This window comes from Anomaloglossus baeobatrachus, chromosome 6 (assembly GCF_048569485.1).
Source record: "Anomaloglossus baeobatrachus isolate aAnoBae1 chromosome 6, aAnoBae1.hap1, whole genome shotgun sequence".
In the NCBI taxonomy this organism is placed as follows: domain Eukaryota; kingdom Metazoa; phylum Chordata; class Amphibia; order Anura; family Aromobatidae; genus Anomaloglossus; species Anomaloglossus baeobatrachus.
In genome coordinates this window covers 351,716,006-351,731,214 of record NC_134358.1, presented here as the reverse complement: position 1 = coordinate 351,731,214, position 15,209 = coordinate 351,716,006, and the positions used below count along the sequence as shown (strand labels likewise).

Here is a 15,209-nt window from a genome sequence, read left to right as displayed (position 1 = left end):
CTGACAATGCCATTATCAGCATGACGATTCCAGTCATTTACATGCTGGAGCACACGCTAAACACTATTCGGAGTCAGGGGGTGGGACAACAGGAAGGGGATGAACTACAGGAGGATTCATATGCGCAAGACACAACAACATCACCAAGGTCCAGACGTTCATCATCACCAAGGCGCCAGGCATGGGACCATGGGGGACAGGGATCAACAAGGGCGCATGGTAGCAGGCGAGATGTTGAGGAAGGTGCAGGAGAACATGAAGAAATGGAGGACGAACTGTCCATGGACATGGAAGACTCAGCGGATGAGGGAGACCTTGGTCAAATTTCAGTTGAAAGAGGTTGGTGGGAGATGTCAGAGGAAGAAAGAATGGTTAGCACCTCTATGCCACAAACACAGCGTGGACTTGGTCCGCATGGCTGCGCAAGACACATGAGTGCCTTCTTGTTGCACTACCTCCAACATGACCCTCGTATTGTCAAAATTAGAAGTGATGATGACTACTGGCTTGCCACACTATTAGATCCCCGGTACAAGTCCAAATTTTGTGACATAATTCCAGCCATAGAAAGGGACGCACGTATGCAGGAGTATCAGCAGAAGCTGTTACTCGATCTTAGATCCGCTTTTCCACCAAACAACCGTGCAGGTGCAGGGAGTGAATCTCCCAGTTGTAACTTGACAAACATGGGACGGTCTCGTCATCTTCAACAGTCTACACGTACCAGTAGGACCGTATCTGGTGCTGGTAACAGCAATTTTTTGGAATCTTTTCATAATTTTTTTAGACCCTCCTTTGCAAGGTCACCAGAGACAACAAGTCTGACACATAGTCAACGGCTGGAGAGGATGATACAGTAGTATCTACAAATGAACATCGATGCCATGACTTTGCAAATGGAGCCTTGCTCATTTTGGGCTTCAAATCTAGAAAAATGGCCAGAGCTATCCAGGTACGCCTTGGAGATTTTGTCATGTCCAGCTGCCAGCGTTGTCTCTGAACGTGTCTTCAGTGCTGCTGGGTGTGTGCTGACAGATAAGCGCACGCGTCTGTCCAGTGACAATGTGGACAGACTGACATTCATCAACATGAACAAGTCATGGATCCAGAAGGAATTTACAACCCCTGTGTCATCCTGGGGAGAGTAAATGCTTGTGGATTTGGAATGTGCTTGATGCAAATCTAGCTGTGAAGTGTACAACTAGGGCACAAGTGCTGCCACTGAATGGGTGGGTGTGTGTGGGGCACAATTTTTGGAAAAAAGGGAGGCTCCGCTTGGAGTAACCCTTGCTTGATGTGTTTTTAAAAGTAGCCAAGATGAACAGAGCTGGGATCAGGAAAGAGTTTGCTACCTACCCCGGTGTCATCCTGGGGACGGATAAGAATGGCGTATTTTGGAATGTGCTTGATGCAAATCTAGCTGTGAAGTGTACAACTAGGGCACAAGTGCTGCCACTGAATGGGTGGGTGTGTGTGGGGCACAATTTTTGGAAAAAAGGGAGACTCCGCTTGGAGTAACCCTTGCTTGCTGTGTTTTTTAAAAATGATACAAGATGAACAGAGCTGGGATCAGGAAAGACTTTGCTACCTACCCCGGTGTCATCCTGGAGACGGATAAGAATGGCGTATTTTGGAATGTGCTTGATGCAAATCTAGCTGTGAAGTGTACAACTAGGGCACAAGTGCTGCCACTGAATGGGTGGGTGTGTGTGGGGCACAATTTTTGGAAAAAAGGGAGACTCCGCTTGGAGTAACCCTTGCTTGCTGTGTTTTTTAAAAATGATCCAAGATGAACAGAGCTGGGATCAGGAAAGACTTTGCTACCTAACCCGGTGTCATCCTGGGGACGGTTAAGTATGGCGTATTTTTGAATGGGCTCGATGCAAATCTACCTGTGAAGTGTACAACTGGGGCACAAGTGCTGCCACTGAAGGGGTGAGTGTCTGTGTGGCCCAGTTTTTGGAAAAAAGGGAGAATCCGCTTGGAGTAACCCTTGCTTACATTGTTTTTAAAAATGATCCTAGATGAACAGATCTGGGATCAGGAAAGACTTTGCTACCTAACCCGGGGTCATCCTGGGGACGGTTAATTATGGCGTATTTTTGAATGTGCTTGATGCAAATCTAGCTGTGAAGTGTACAACTAGGGCACAAGTGCTGCCACTGAATGGGTGGGTGTGTGTGGGGCCCAATTTTTGGAAAAAAAGGGAGACTACGCTTGGAGTCACCTTGCGGTGTTTTACATTATTTTAGAAGGGTGTGCCATGCCTTTATCTGTGTGTCCTCCTCTTTTTCCTTGTCCAGCTGTTTTGTTTTCGCATGAGTATATGTCCTTGTCACTTTCCCATGTGTTTGTGTTGTGTTGTGAGTTGTTTGTCACCTTTTGGACACCTTTGAGGGTGTTTTCTAGGTGTTTTTCTGTGTTTGTGATTGCCTGCCATTGTTTCCTATGCAGTTCGAGTTCGGTTCGACGAGCCGAACTCGAACGGGACCTCCGTTCGGCGAACCGACCTCGAGCCGAACCGGGACCGGTTCGCTCATCTCTAATGGTAACTTCATCTGGAAGACGCACGCCACCTACAGTCAGCCAGTGGTACTGCAGATCTCATGGAAACCCAGCCCAGTCGATGAGCGGAACCTGCGCCCACCAGCGCCGTTGGTATCGACTGCTCTTCCACCCCCAGCACTATCCACGGCAAGAACATGGCATCACCTGGGGATCGAAGCAGAAGTCAATGGAGTGGACTCCGGTGGAGATGTAATAAACACCCAGTGGTGTATCTTTCCAGGAAACTAGTAGACTGAGAGAAAGCTTACACCGCCATAGAGAAAAAACTGAAAAACTATTACTCTGTGTATGGGAGGGAATTCACCAAAATAACAGACCACAATCCATTGACCTGCTACATCAGGTGGCGGGGGAGAATGAGCGATTGTTACAATGGAACCTGGCATTGCAACCATTCTACTTTACCATTTCTCACAAAAATGGGACAGCCTATGGCAACACTGATATCCTATCGAGACAAATTCAAGAGGCTCCTAACTCTGGTAATTTCCACCAGATGAAGGGTGATAGTCAAACTCATGAACAGGAGCCAAACACTTGCTGAGCTGAAAATGTGGAGCAGGAATTTAAGGAGGTAGCCACATATTAAAAACTATTGGACCAATGCACATAAAGTGGATATTTCTCAACACTGAGCGCTGGCTACTTCGAGCTAATTGTTGTGTTTGATTAGAGATTTACTTTCTCTCAGTTTAAGATGCTCTTTACTGAGTGTCTCAGAAACCTCCATTAGGCCATTGTTCTCCTTGAAACAGAATTTTATCCATTGGCTGTCTCCATGGATTCCTATATAATCAGTCCTACAGTAGTATTCATTGTAATGCATCTTGTGGGAAGTTGTGTATCTTTGTTCATCTCTGCAATACACAACTTTTAAGACTAGGCTTCTGGAGCTCTGCATATTTTGAGCTACATGTAGAAGATGTTTATGGGGATGGGTGTGAGCACTTCTGCCCATTCAGGGACCTGATCCCAAGAGAGAACAATAAGTCCCAGTCATGAAATGTACAGGGAAGTACCCAGCATATAGTAAAAGGGAAGGTAAATGCTGTCTAGGGAAGGGATAGATTATGAAACCTGACCAAGCCTACCGCTAGGCCCTGGGCTCCCTCACCACCCTAGATAGGTTCCGTACCTATGCACCAAACAGAATATCTGACTTTAGGCTGATTCTGTATCTGTGCCCTAGGGAGCAGATGGAATGAGATTTTTGTCAACCCCATTGAGTACTAAATGACACACATGGATAACAAAAAAGGGAAGGAAACCTTAACTCATCTACATATGACTCAGGAAGAGGAACTGCAAACAGCAACCAGGTTACACCAGATGAGTTTGAGGAGCCAACTGCTTGCACTAAAGACTTGTTAAGGGTAGAGGACTTCCACAGGTTCCTAAAGGAAAAGTGATGAAAACGAAGGAGAGAAGATTCATAGGTTACCAAATACATCAAGCAGGAATGATAGAAGGTCAAGGAGCAATTTGCACAGCCATATGATGTGACCTTCTGTTGCCTGACACTATGTGACTGTTTGTCTGTGCAATGGCCTTGATTTCCATTGTCTGGATTTGAGGAACTATCCGAAGAACTGTTGTTGCTGGCTGGAGCTGGAACACGTGCTACGGTCATGTTATCCGTTAACTGGAGACACATAAGGACTATGGTTGCTGTAAGACTGTATACGGATAAGGAATAAAAATTGTTGCATTGTTAACCTGCCTAAGTGATTAATACAATCCACAACCTCAGATCTTCATACATATGTATAGGTAATTTATAAAGGTTCTTGAGTAAATTTTTCTATTTACAGAATTGTCAAATAATATTCCAGCATAATTGATTGTATGATATATGTATGATACTACTGCTGTTTTCATAGAAAAATAGATATATTTTTGTTAAGCACAATTATATTATCTAGTTATAATAACATCTGTAATTGTACAGCCTTTCATCCACAATGAACTATTCAACCCTGAAATTGTTTTTCCGTAGCTTCATGGACTTTGTTCTTCTAGAAACGGAATCATGTAACAAATTACAAATACATTACATATTTATAAAAGCACTATGCAGAGGTCAGCAAATGTGGTATTAGCACAGAAAATGCAAGAGTGTTTAAGTCTAAATTGTACATGGACTTTGGTTTGACTTAATGATGTAATGTTGTATTAGATTTACCATAGCTACATATTTTTATATCATTTAGGTGGCTGAATTATCAAATCCAGTTACTTGGCTTGATGCTGGTGCCCAGGTTTTCTACTCATTTTCGCTTGCATTTGGAGGACTTATTTCATTCTCCAGTTATAATTCAGTACAGTAAGTATAATTTTTATATTTAAGTGTGATATGAAAAATAAAAATCTAGTACAGTAGGTTTTTCAGTAAAGTAAAGATTTTAAGAGCATTTGCCAGTATTACATTAAGACCAGAATCAGATGAGCGTATGGTATCCGATGTGAGAGAAATATGCTAATGACAGTAGGCTCAGGCTCTGCTAAGAGCATGATCCAATTGTCATGCAACTGTATTCTGATCCTGTGGGAGAAGGTGAGATTAATGTTTCTGTATACTCCATTGCCAGTCTCTGCGTATATCGCCTGTACTTGGATTTCATCCGAATGCAGTCCGATGTTTCACATGCACCCATAGACTTATATGGATGCGAGTGAGCTGAGACTCACTGACCATCGCAGCATGGTATGATTTTTTTCCGCAGTCCGATTTGGCCTGAGAAAAAAACTTGCAAATTAGAGCTGCCCCATAGAATAATATTAATCTGAGTGGAATGAAATTTTGTTTATCGCATTCCACTCATCCGATTTATATGCTCATGTGCAAGAGCCCTGAGAACTATAGGGTGCAATATATTCTATAAAGGAAACCGGACATAAAAATGATATTTAGTTAATAATGGCACTCTCTTGGCATGCACCTCCAAATACAATGAATGAATTTTCTGACTTTAAACAGGTCGAACTCACATAGTAAGTGGCTTTACTAAAGGGAATGTTAGCAGGATTTCATCCTCACGCCCCCTCTTTTTGTATATGCACATGTAGCTCTTTTAAATAGACGTCCAGCAATAAATGTTACATTACTAGTTCATTCCTTTTTTACTAGGAAATCAGCATTTGAAGTGATATGCAAATGATCTTGAAGATCCAGTCTAATTCATGTTCAGCACCACATCCTCCTGCTTGACTGACAGCTTCTATGCTCTCTGATTTTAGTCAAATTAGCAGTCAGTAAAGAAGGATGGAAGTGTCGCGCAGTGGAGAATAGAGCAGGAGAGACTGAGGCTTCAGAGCTACATTAGCTCTCAGGGGTGGACACAAACTGCAGGGGTCCCCTGTGCAAGAAATCTTTTTGAGCCCCCCTTGATACCACAACAAAATGATGTATGTGTAGTGTCCCTGAGCGACTCAGGGCACTACAAGGAACTGCATCCTCTTGGGGATGCAGAACCTACCCCCTGGGACCTGGAGTACCAGTGCCGATACCACCAAAGCACAACCAAAATACTAGTTTTCCACTCCACACCAGGCATAGAGGGTTAGAGGGTTAACCATGTAAGGGGATGGTTGCCATGGAAAGGAACGAGTCCCTGGGATTAGCCAGCCTAGTGGGAGGGGTCAGCAGTCAGTAGAGAGTCTAGAAAAGTGTGGCACACAGGAGAGGTGTGCGGACGTGCCTGAGCTGGGTCCATGCAGCGGGGACCCGGGGGCACCGGAGAGAGGTTGCCAGGTCAGGTACCGGAGATACCGCTGGGACAGGAGCACGCACGGGGCACAGGGGCCTAGATCAGGTGCCAGTTCTACACGGCTTGATAAATACCTGCCCGGTGAGGACATCTTCACGGACTTCACCGAACCAAATAATCTGGTGGCATCAGCAGTAAACTAGGTTCGGACACTTACCACCCCACATGGTCCGCACTGCCCGCTGTACGGAGAAGAAGACTGTACCCCAAAAGGGACAGTCGGGCTCCAAAATGCTCCATGCTACAGGAACTCAACCAACTGAGAGTCCCGGAGACAGAGCAACTTGGGTCACTACATTGGCACTGATACTCTAAGGGACCTGAACCAGCAACCCCAGGGTCCGAGTGAGTAGAGACTGTTAAAGACAACCTGGTGTGGTCTCCGTTATTACCCTGTCATATCTCCCAGGCACGGCCCTACCTGCAAAGGGCCTAACACCATTTCTGCAATCATTACCAGCTCTGGGAGTACCCACAGTTAGCAGCGGCGGTTCTCTATCCTTAACCGCAACCCACAGGTGGCGTCACATGACATTAACTCGATTCATCCCGGTAAATAGCTCCTTTTACAAAACAAGCCCCAGGGCATGGGACCGGGCAATGGCCACCAGTGTGACATTCCCATTTGTTACCGCCCAAGACTGAGTACCCCCTTCCCTGGGTGTGACATAAACATATAAATTGTCCTGTTTATTCCTAGTTTAGGACACAACTACTAAATCTAAACAATAAATAAGTTCCATATTTACCAACTGAACTTCCTCTCACTGAGAACATTCAATAATTTTTCAACTGGCTAACTCGGTACCAAAACCTTTACACTTGTACCAACTGAATATAACACAGAACAGTCCTGCCACCCTTCTATCTGCTGCAGCTTCAGCGCTGTCTCCAATGCTTCTATTTACATTGGAGATGGCACAACCTAAATACCCTGTGTGTTGCAGCTTCTCAGTGGTATACAGCTCAAGCCTGAAACCAGTGATTGTCTGCAGCGGCCACATGAGGCACCTGTACTGTGATGTCTGCAGCCATTGTAAACAGAAGCATCAGGGAATGCAACACTAGAGCTGTCAGGTGAAAGAAACATGAGGATTTATTGTTTATTAAAGTGATTGTCAAGACAAAGGTCATTACCTGGAGGCCAGAATCTGTAAAAATAACAAACTAAATTATATTCACCTGCTGTCACCTCCTGGATCCAGCGCCGGCCGTCCTGTGTTCTGTGGCTGCATTAATTATGTCACAGTTCTACCAGACACATGACCACTGCAGCTTGTGATGCCTGCAGTTCAAGTCACCTGAACGCTGCAGCCGATCCCAAACTGCAGCGATCCCGTGTCTAGTAGAACAGTGACATAATTAATAATAGCACAGACCATAGGATCCAGGAGGGTGAGAGGAGGGGTGAATAATTTATTTTGTTAGTTTTACAAAATGTAACCCCCATTAGATCCTTTTGCCAGACAGTTTCTTTACAGTGCATGTATTATTTCAGACAACATGAGCCGTGGGCAGCCTGTACCAGGCAGTGGCTGTATGATCACAGCCAGGTAGGTGTGACCCTAAAACGCTGCGGAGAGTCCGAGAAAGACATTAATAGATGTGGGGGACTCAGTCACATGAAATGCTAGTCGGACAGATGTGATGTCTGATACAGGCTGCTGGATCAATGGGTTACATGTATCCACTGGCAGGATCCTTGTAAGCAGCGCTCTATACCACAGGAGGGGACAGAAGAGAAACAGAGGAAATGCAAGAAAAAACTACCGCATTAAAGACACTATTAAAGAACGTCTCACTAATTTTTTTACTGACGGAATATGAGTAAATGCATGTAGTGTCATAATATACTCACCTACCGCGGCTCTCGCTGATGTCCAGCGCTGTTCTACTCCTTTTCTCAGGGACATGACCACCGCTCTCTCTGGTAATCAGTAGAGATGAGCGATGTTCGAGTCGAACGGTTCGCCAATTTCAAGTTCGAGTGATTTTGGGCGGTGTTCGAGTCGTTCGACGAACTCGAACGATTTGCTTAAAGCTCGGCAGTTCGAGTTACCGTTCGAGAACACATGTGATTCAGGCCCTTGAACCTGACACATCATCTGATCGCTTTGCCTTCCAGGGGGGTTCTTTATTTCAATAAAGATGGAGTCACTAATTGTGTTGTGTTTTATTTCTAATAAAAATATTTTTCTGTGTGTTGTGTTTTTTTTTTATCTGTACTACAAATTCATGGTGGCCATGTCTAATATTGGCGTGACACCATGAATTTCGGGCTTAGGGCTAGTCGATAATATACTGCTAGCCCGAACCCCAATATTACCCAGCGATTGACCCGTCACCAGGGCACCTGGAAGAGTTGGATACAGCGCCAGAAGATGGCCGTTCTATGAAAGCGCCATTTTCTGGGGTGGCTGCGGACTGCAATTCTCAGCAGGGGTGCCCAGAAAGCTTGGGCACCCTGTGCCGCGTATTCCAATCCCCAGCTGCCTAGTTGTACCTGGCTGGACACAAAAATTGGGTGAAGCCCACGTCATTTTTTTTTAATTATTTCATAAAATTCATGAAATAATAATAAAAAAAAGGGCTTCCCTATATTTTTAGTTCCCAGCCGGGTACAGCTAGGCAGCTGGGGGTTGGGGCAGCCCATAGCTACCTGCTGTACCTGGTTAGCATACGAAAACATGGCGAAGCCCACGTAATTTTTTAGGGGGGGGGAAATACTCCTGCATACAGTCCTGGATGGAGTATGCTGAGCCTTGTAGTTCTGCAGCTGCTGTCTGTCTGTATGGAGGATAGCAGACAGAAGCTGCAGAACTACAAGGCTCAGCATCCTCTATCCAGGACTGTATGCTGCAGGGAGAGACAGGGGGAGCAGAACTACAAGGCTCAGCATGCTCCATTCACTAGTGTATGCAGGAGAGCAGACAGCAGCTGCAGAACTACAAGGTTCAGCATGCTTCATTCACTAGTGTATGCAGGAGAGCAGAGAGCAGCTGCAGAACTACAAGGCTCAGCATACTTCATCCAGGACTGTATGCAGGAGTGTTTTGCCCACCAAAGAAATGACGTGGGCTTTCGCCATATTTTTGTATGCTAGCCAGGTACAGCAAGCAGGTACGGCTTCCCTCAACCCCCAGCTGCCTATTTGTACGCAGCTGGGAACTAAAAATATAGGGAAGCCCTTTTTTTAATTATTTCATGAAATAATTAAGAAAAAAAAGACATGGGCTTCGCCCCATTTTTGTGTCCAGCCAGGTACAATTAGGCAGCTGGGAATTGGAATCCGCAGCACAGTTTGGCCCGAGCTTTCTGAGCCCCTCTGCTGTGAATTGCAGTCCGCAGCCGCCCCAGAAAATGACGCTTTCATAGAAGCACCATCATCTGGCGCTGTATCAAACTCTTCCAGTTGCCCTGAAGCCTGGTGGCTCTATGGTTAATAATGGGTTAATACCAGCTTTGTTTTACTAGCTAGTATTAAGCCAGAGATTCTTAATGTCAGGCAAGTTTGACCCGGCAATTAAGAATTTCCAATAAAGGGTTAAAAAAAAAGACACCACACAGAGAAAAAATACTTTAATAGAAATAAATACACAGACACATTAGAGACTCCATGTTTATTACTCCCTCTCAACCCTCCATGATCCTGGTCTTCTGTCTTCTTTTTCTTTCAACCCATGCAGCACTGCTACATCAGACTGCACTGCATGGGAGGAAGACACTGCAGCTCCCATGCAGTCTAATCACTCCGCAGACAGGCTGGTTACTATAGCAATGGTGATCTCCGTTATTTACCAGCTGTGGCATCCAGTCCTTGCATGTGGGCTGACTCTGTAAAGAGCGCCGACATGCATGGACGGGGAGTTGACCATATGCCAGAGCATCTCCCCGGTGCACGGAGCTGCTACAACGAGCACCGCGTACCAGAGAGATGCACTGACAGGACCTAGCATGACGTCTAGCCATGTCACCAGTCTAATACCTACAATTAAGACACAGGAATCTAGATTGTTTGCAAAAAGTGAAACAATTATTTTTATTAATTAAGCAAAGTACATTTTCATTTTAAATGGTGACATTTCACAAAAGGACCATAGCTTAGTGACAAATGGAGGGAAAATAGTATAGCCACACTAAATGTTTATGGTGATGCACCCCGAGTAGGCAGGAACCCTTATAAATCCACCAATGTATTGATTACCAGTTAAGACCACACGGCAGAATTGTCAGGGAAATAATATCTCAGACACTAATCCTATGTGCCCAGATATCATTATACATGTGTGCCAACCGACTTATTATGGTAACACTATCAAAGGTATGTACAAGACTTACACTGGGAAAAAAAATGGTATATCTACCCAATGTTACACTAAATCCAGGACACACATGAATATGTTATCAAGTACAGGTGATGTGCTGAAAGACTAGTTAAACCAGCAATACACCTGCAAGACTGCTATGTTGGTCCATACCTGAAGTCATGTTAAGTAAGGGTTAAAGGGTTTCCACGTGGTCGGGGTCCGTCACCGATAAACCTGCCTCAACGCGCGTTTCACCGCTTCGGTTTCGTCAGGAGGCTCCTGGATTTAGTGTAACATTGGGTAGATATACCATTTTTTTTCCCAGTGGTGGATTTATAAGGGTTCCTGCCTACTCTGGGTGCATCACCATAAACATTTAGTGTGGCTATACTATTTTCCCTCCATTTATCACTAAGCTATGGTCCTTTTGTGAAATGTCACCATTTAAAATGAAAATGTACTTTGCTTAATTAATAAAAATAATTGTTTCACTTTTTGCAAACAATCTAGATTCCTGTGTCTTAATTGTAGGTATTAGTCTTGTATGGGAATCAATTTTTGAGATTTTAAAGGGGCTCCCTATTGGTTAAGTAACATGTCACCAGTCTGTAGCCAATGAGATAATAGACATGTGACTGGTCACATGCTATTTTGACATCACCGAAGGTCCTATCATTAGTGCTGGTTACTGGGAGGGCGCAGCAATGATCGGAAGGAAAATCAGCGGGAGACAGAGTGCAGGATGCCTCGCGGGGACCTCTAAGTGTAATGGCAATGTTTATTAACTGTATGTGTACATGTAAATGTGTTTGTATGTGTTTTTGCTTGCCTGCTATTGTTTTCAATAGGGTTCGAAGGAGTTCGTTGAACGTTCGTTGAACGTTCGTCGAACGGAGCCCCCGTTCGACAAACCGAACTCGAAAACTAGGGGGGTGGCTCATCTCTAGTGACCAACACTTTTCTGCCCCTTTTCTCAGTGATATCATCGCTACTCTCTCCGGTGTCCAGCGCTGTTCTGCTTTTCTCAGTAATGTCACGGCTCTCCAGTATTGACAGTGTCAAGCGCTATTCTGCTCCTCTTCTCAGTGATGTCACCGCTCTCTAGTATAGCCAGTGTCCAGCGCTGTTCTGCTCCTCTTCTCAATGACATCCCCGGTCTCAAGCATTTTGATCACACTGCTCTGCAGGACCTGAAAATGATTTACAATGTAAGTCTATGGAGCATCAGAAAGATGCTCTATAGGCTTTAATTGTAAAAGACTTCTGGCTCAGAATGTAGTGTGACCCAAGATACCGGAGAGTGGTGACTGCACTCAGGAAAGTAGAAGAGTGTAGAAGGTGAGTATATAAATACACTCACTCTACATTATTAGCACAGACACACACCCCATCAGTAAAAAAGTGAGTAGGAGGCTTCTGTATATGACTGAATTCACCTATAGGTCACATGCGACTTCACCACATCCGGCCTTTCTCACGCTTGTAACGGAGCTGAAATAATTAGAGTTGAGCGATATTCGAGGTTCGCCAATTTCATGTTCAAGTGATTTTTGGGGGTGCTCGAGATCGAACTCGAACTCGAGCTTTTTGCTAAAAGCTTGACAGTTCGAGTTATGTTCGAGAATGGTTCGCTCACCATAAACGTGGCTTTTCACAGTAAGGACATGTGCACATGTTGCTATCTGCATGTGTCCTGCGTCCCCAGCACAATCCCTCTCCCTTTCCTACTCACCGATCACGTGCTACTCGCTCCAAGGCTGTCACAAATCTGCGGGGTCTTTTCCTCTTTAGAAAATGGCTGCCGCTTCATTAGTCAATCAGTTATTTCGTGCTTTCCCCGCCCACCGGCGCTTATGATTGGCTGCAGTCAGACACGTCCCCAAGCTGAGTGACAGCTGTCTCACTGCAACCAATCACAGCCGCCGGTGGGCGAGTCTATATTGTGCATTAAAGTAAATAAATAAAAAAAAAAAAATGCGGTCCCCCCCATAATTGATACCAGCCAGGATAAAGCCACACGGCTGGAGGCTGGTATTGTCAGGATGGAGAGCACCACGGCATGGAGCCCTCCAGCCTAACAATATCACCCAGCAGTCACCCAGAATTGCCGCATCCATTAGGTGCGACAGTCCCGGGGGACTCTACCCGGCTCATCCCGAATTGCCCTGGTGCGGTGGCAATTGGGGTAATAATGAGTTTAATCATAAAAAAATTGTTTAAAAGAACTGAGAGTCCTCAGTGGTTGATACCTTTTAATGGCTAACTGAAAAGATGGTAATAATAGCAAGCTTTCAAGACTACTCAGGTCTCTTCATCAGGCATGGTATAACACAAAATCTGAATTCTTCAGATTTTTTGTTATACTATGCCTGATGAAGAGACCTGAGTAGTCTTGAAAGCTTGCTATTATAACCATCTTTTCAGTTAGCCATTAAAAGGTATCAACCACTGAGGACTCTCAGTTCTTTTAAACAATTTTTTTTATCTCTACTGGCTAACACGGTACAAAGATATATTTTACTTGAGTTTAATCATGGCAGCCGTCTCCCCGAGACACCTTTCATGATTAAACTTAAAGTGAAAGTAAAGAAACACACACACCGAAAAATCCTTTATTTGGAATAAAAGACAAAAAAAACAACCCTGGTTCACCCCTTTATTAATCCCAAAAATACCCCTCAAGATGTAGTGGCACTGAAGTGACTCACGCGGGTAGCAGACTTCAGTCAGCAAAGCAGGCTTCAAGATTACAAGATCTGCCTATCTATATTGTAAGAGGCACTAGACTAGTGGATAAAGTACCCGCCTAAGAAGCATAACTTGGCAAGTTCTAGTCCTGGCAAGGAATTTAATTTTTTTTTTTTTTTTATTTATAATTTTAAATTATAATTATTATCTATTTATTAAGTGAAAGTAAATAAACACACAGCGCGAAAAATCCTTTATTTGGAATAAAAGAAAAAAACCCCACAGTTTCACCATTTTATTAAAATCATCCAATACCCCTCCCGGTCCGACATAATCCACACGACACTGTCATCTCTGCTACAGAACACGAGTGTTCTGCATGAGCTTCACGTAGCAATGAAGTGAATCACGTGGTCAGCTGAGACTTCAGCAATCCAGACTTCAAGATTAGCAAATCTGCCTATCATTCACATTAAAGGCAATATCTGAGTGGATATAAGGTTGCGAGTTCTAGACACGGCAATTTTTTTTTTTTTTAATTTTTCATTTTAAATTATATTTATAATATATTTATAAATATAATTTAATTATGCACCGAGGGGAGGAGGACATCAGCTGTGAGCTCTCTCTCTATCTCTCTCCTTTTTCTCTCTCTCTCCTTTCTCTCTCTCCTTTCTCTCTCTCCTTTCTTTCTCTCCTTTCTCTCTCTCTCCTTTCTCTCTCTCTACTTTCTTTCTCTCCTTTCTCTCTGTCTCTCTCCTTTCTCTCTCTTCTTTCTTTCTCTCTCTCCTTTATTTCTCTTCTTTCTCTTCTTTCTCTTCTTTCTCTTCTTTCTCTTCTTTCTCTTCTTTCTCTTCTTTCTCTTCTATCTTCTTTCTCTCTTTCTCTCTCTCTCTCCTTTCTCTCTCTTCTTTCTTTCTCTCTCTCCTTTCTCTCTTCTTTCTCTCTCTCTTTTCTTTCTCCCTCTCCCTTTCTCTCTCTCCTTTCCCTCTCTCCTATCTCTCTCTCCTTTCTTTCTCTCCTTTCTCTCTCTCTTTTCTTTCTCTACTTTGTCTTCTTTCTTCTCTTTCTCTTCTCTCTCTTCTTTCTATCTTTCTCTCTCTCTTCCTTCTCTTTCTCTCTCTCCTTTCTTTCTCTCTTTCATTTCTCTCTCTCCTTTCTTTCTCTATCTCTCTTACTCTCTCCTTTCTCTCTCCTTTCTTTCTCTCCTTTTTCTCTCTCTCTCATTTCTCTCTCTCATTTCTTTCTCTCATTTCTTTCTCTCCTTTCTTTCTCTCCTTTCTTTCTCTCCTTTCTCTCTCTCCTTTCTCTCTCTTCTTTCTCTACTTTGTCTTCTTTCTCTTCTTTCTCCTCTTTCTCTTCTCTCTCTTCTTTCTTTTTTTTCTCTCTCTCTCTCTTCCTTCTCTCTTTCTCTTCTTTCTCTCTCTCTCTCTTCTTTCTCCTCTCTTCTTTCTCTCTCTCTCTTTCTCAGACCTGACGGAATCAGCTGACACTATAAGTCGAGCAGTGAGGCCTGCTTTTTACCGCCCGGCCGGCGAAACTATCAGCTGATGCTGTCGGACAGGAGCCTGCACTGAAGTGTGTAGTTTGTTTTGGTTTTTTTTGCACTGATGCATCAGCTGATTGTATAAAAGCCGTTTATACAATCAGCTGCTGTGTCATGTGATTCAGGCCCTTGAACCTGACACATCATCTGATCGCTTTGCCTTCCAGCAAACCAATCAGATGATATTGGATCCGGATTGGATGGCGTGGGACCCTTGACCCAGGATTACTGCGGAGGGGGGTTCTTTATTTCAATAAAGATGGAGTCACTAATTGTGTTGTGTTTTATTTATAATAAAAATATTTTTCTGTGTGTTGTGGTTCTTTTTATCGG

General features: G+C 44.0%; 1 protein-coding gene across 2 annotated transcripts in view; it reads left to right on the top strand.

Annotated features, from left to right (window-relative positions):
* SLC6A19 (solute carrier family 6 member 19) overlaps positions 1-15,209 on the top strand; it is a 913,143-nt gene that overhangs the window by 542,671 nt on the left and 355,263 nt on the right. For both annotated transcript variants that reach the window (XM_075315004.1, XM_075315002.1), the window contains one exon: positions 4,779-4,891. In XM_075315004.1, coding sequence (XP_075171119.1) covers positions 4,779-4,891 — 113 coding nt within the window. The remainder of the gene's footprint in view (positions 1-4,778; positions 4,892-15,209) is intronic.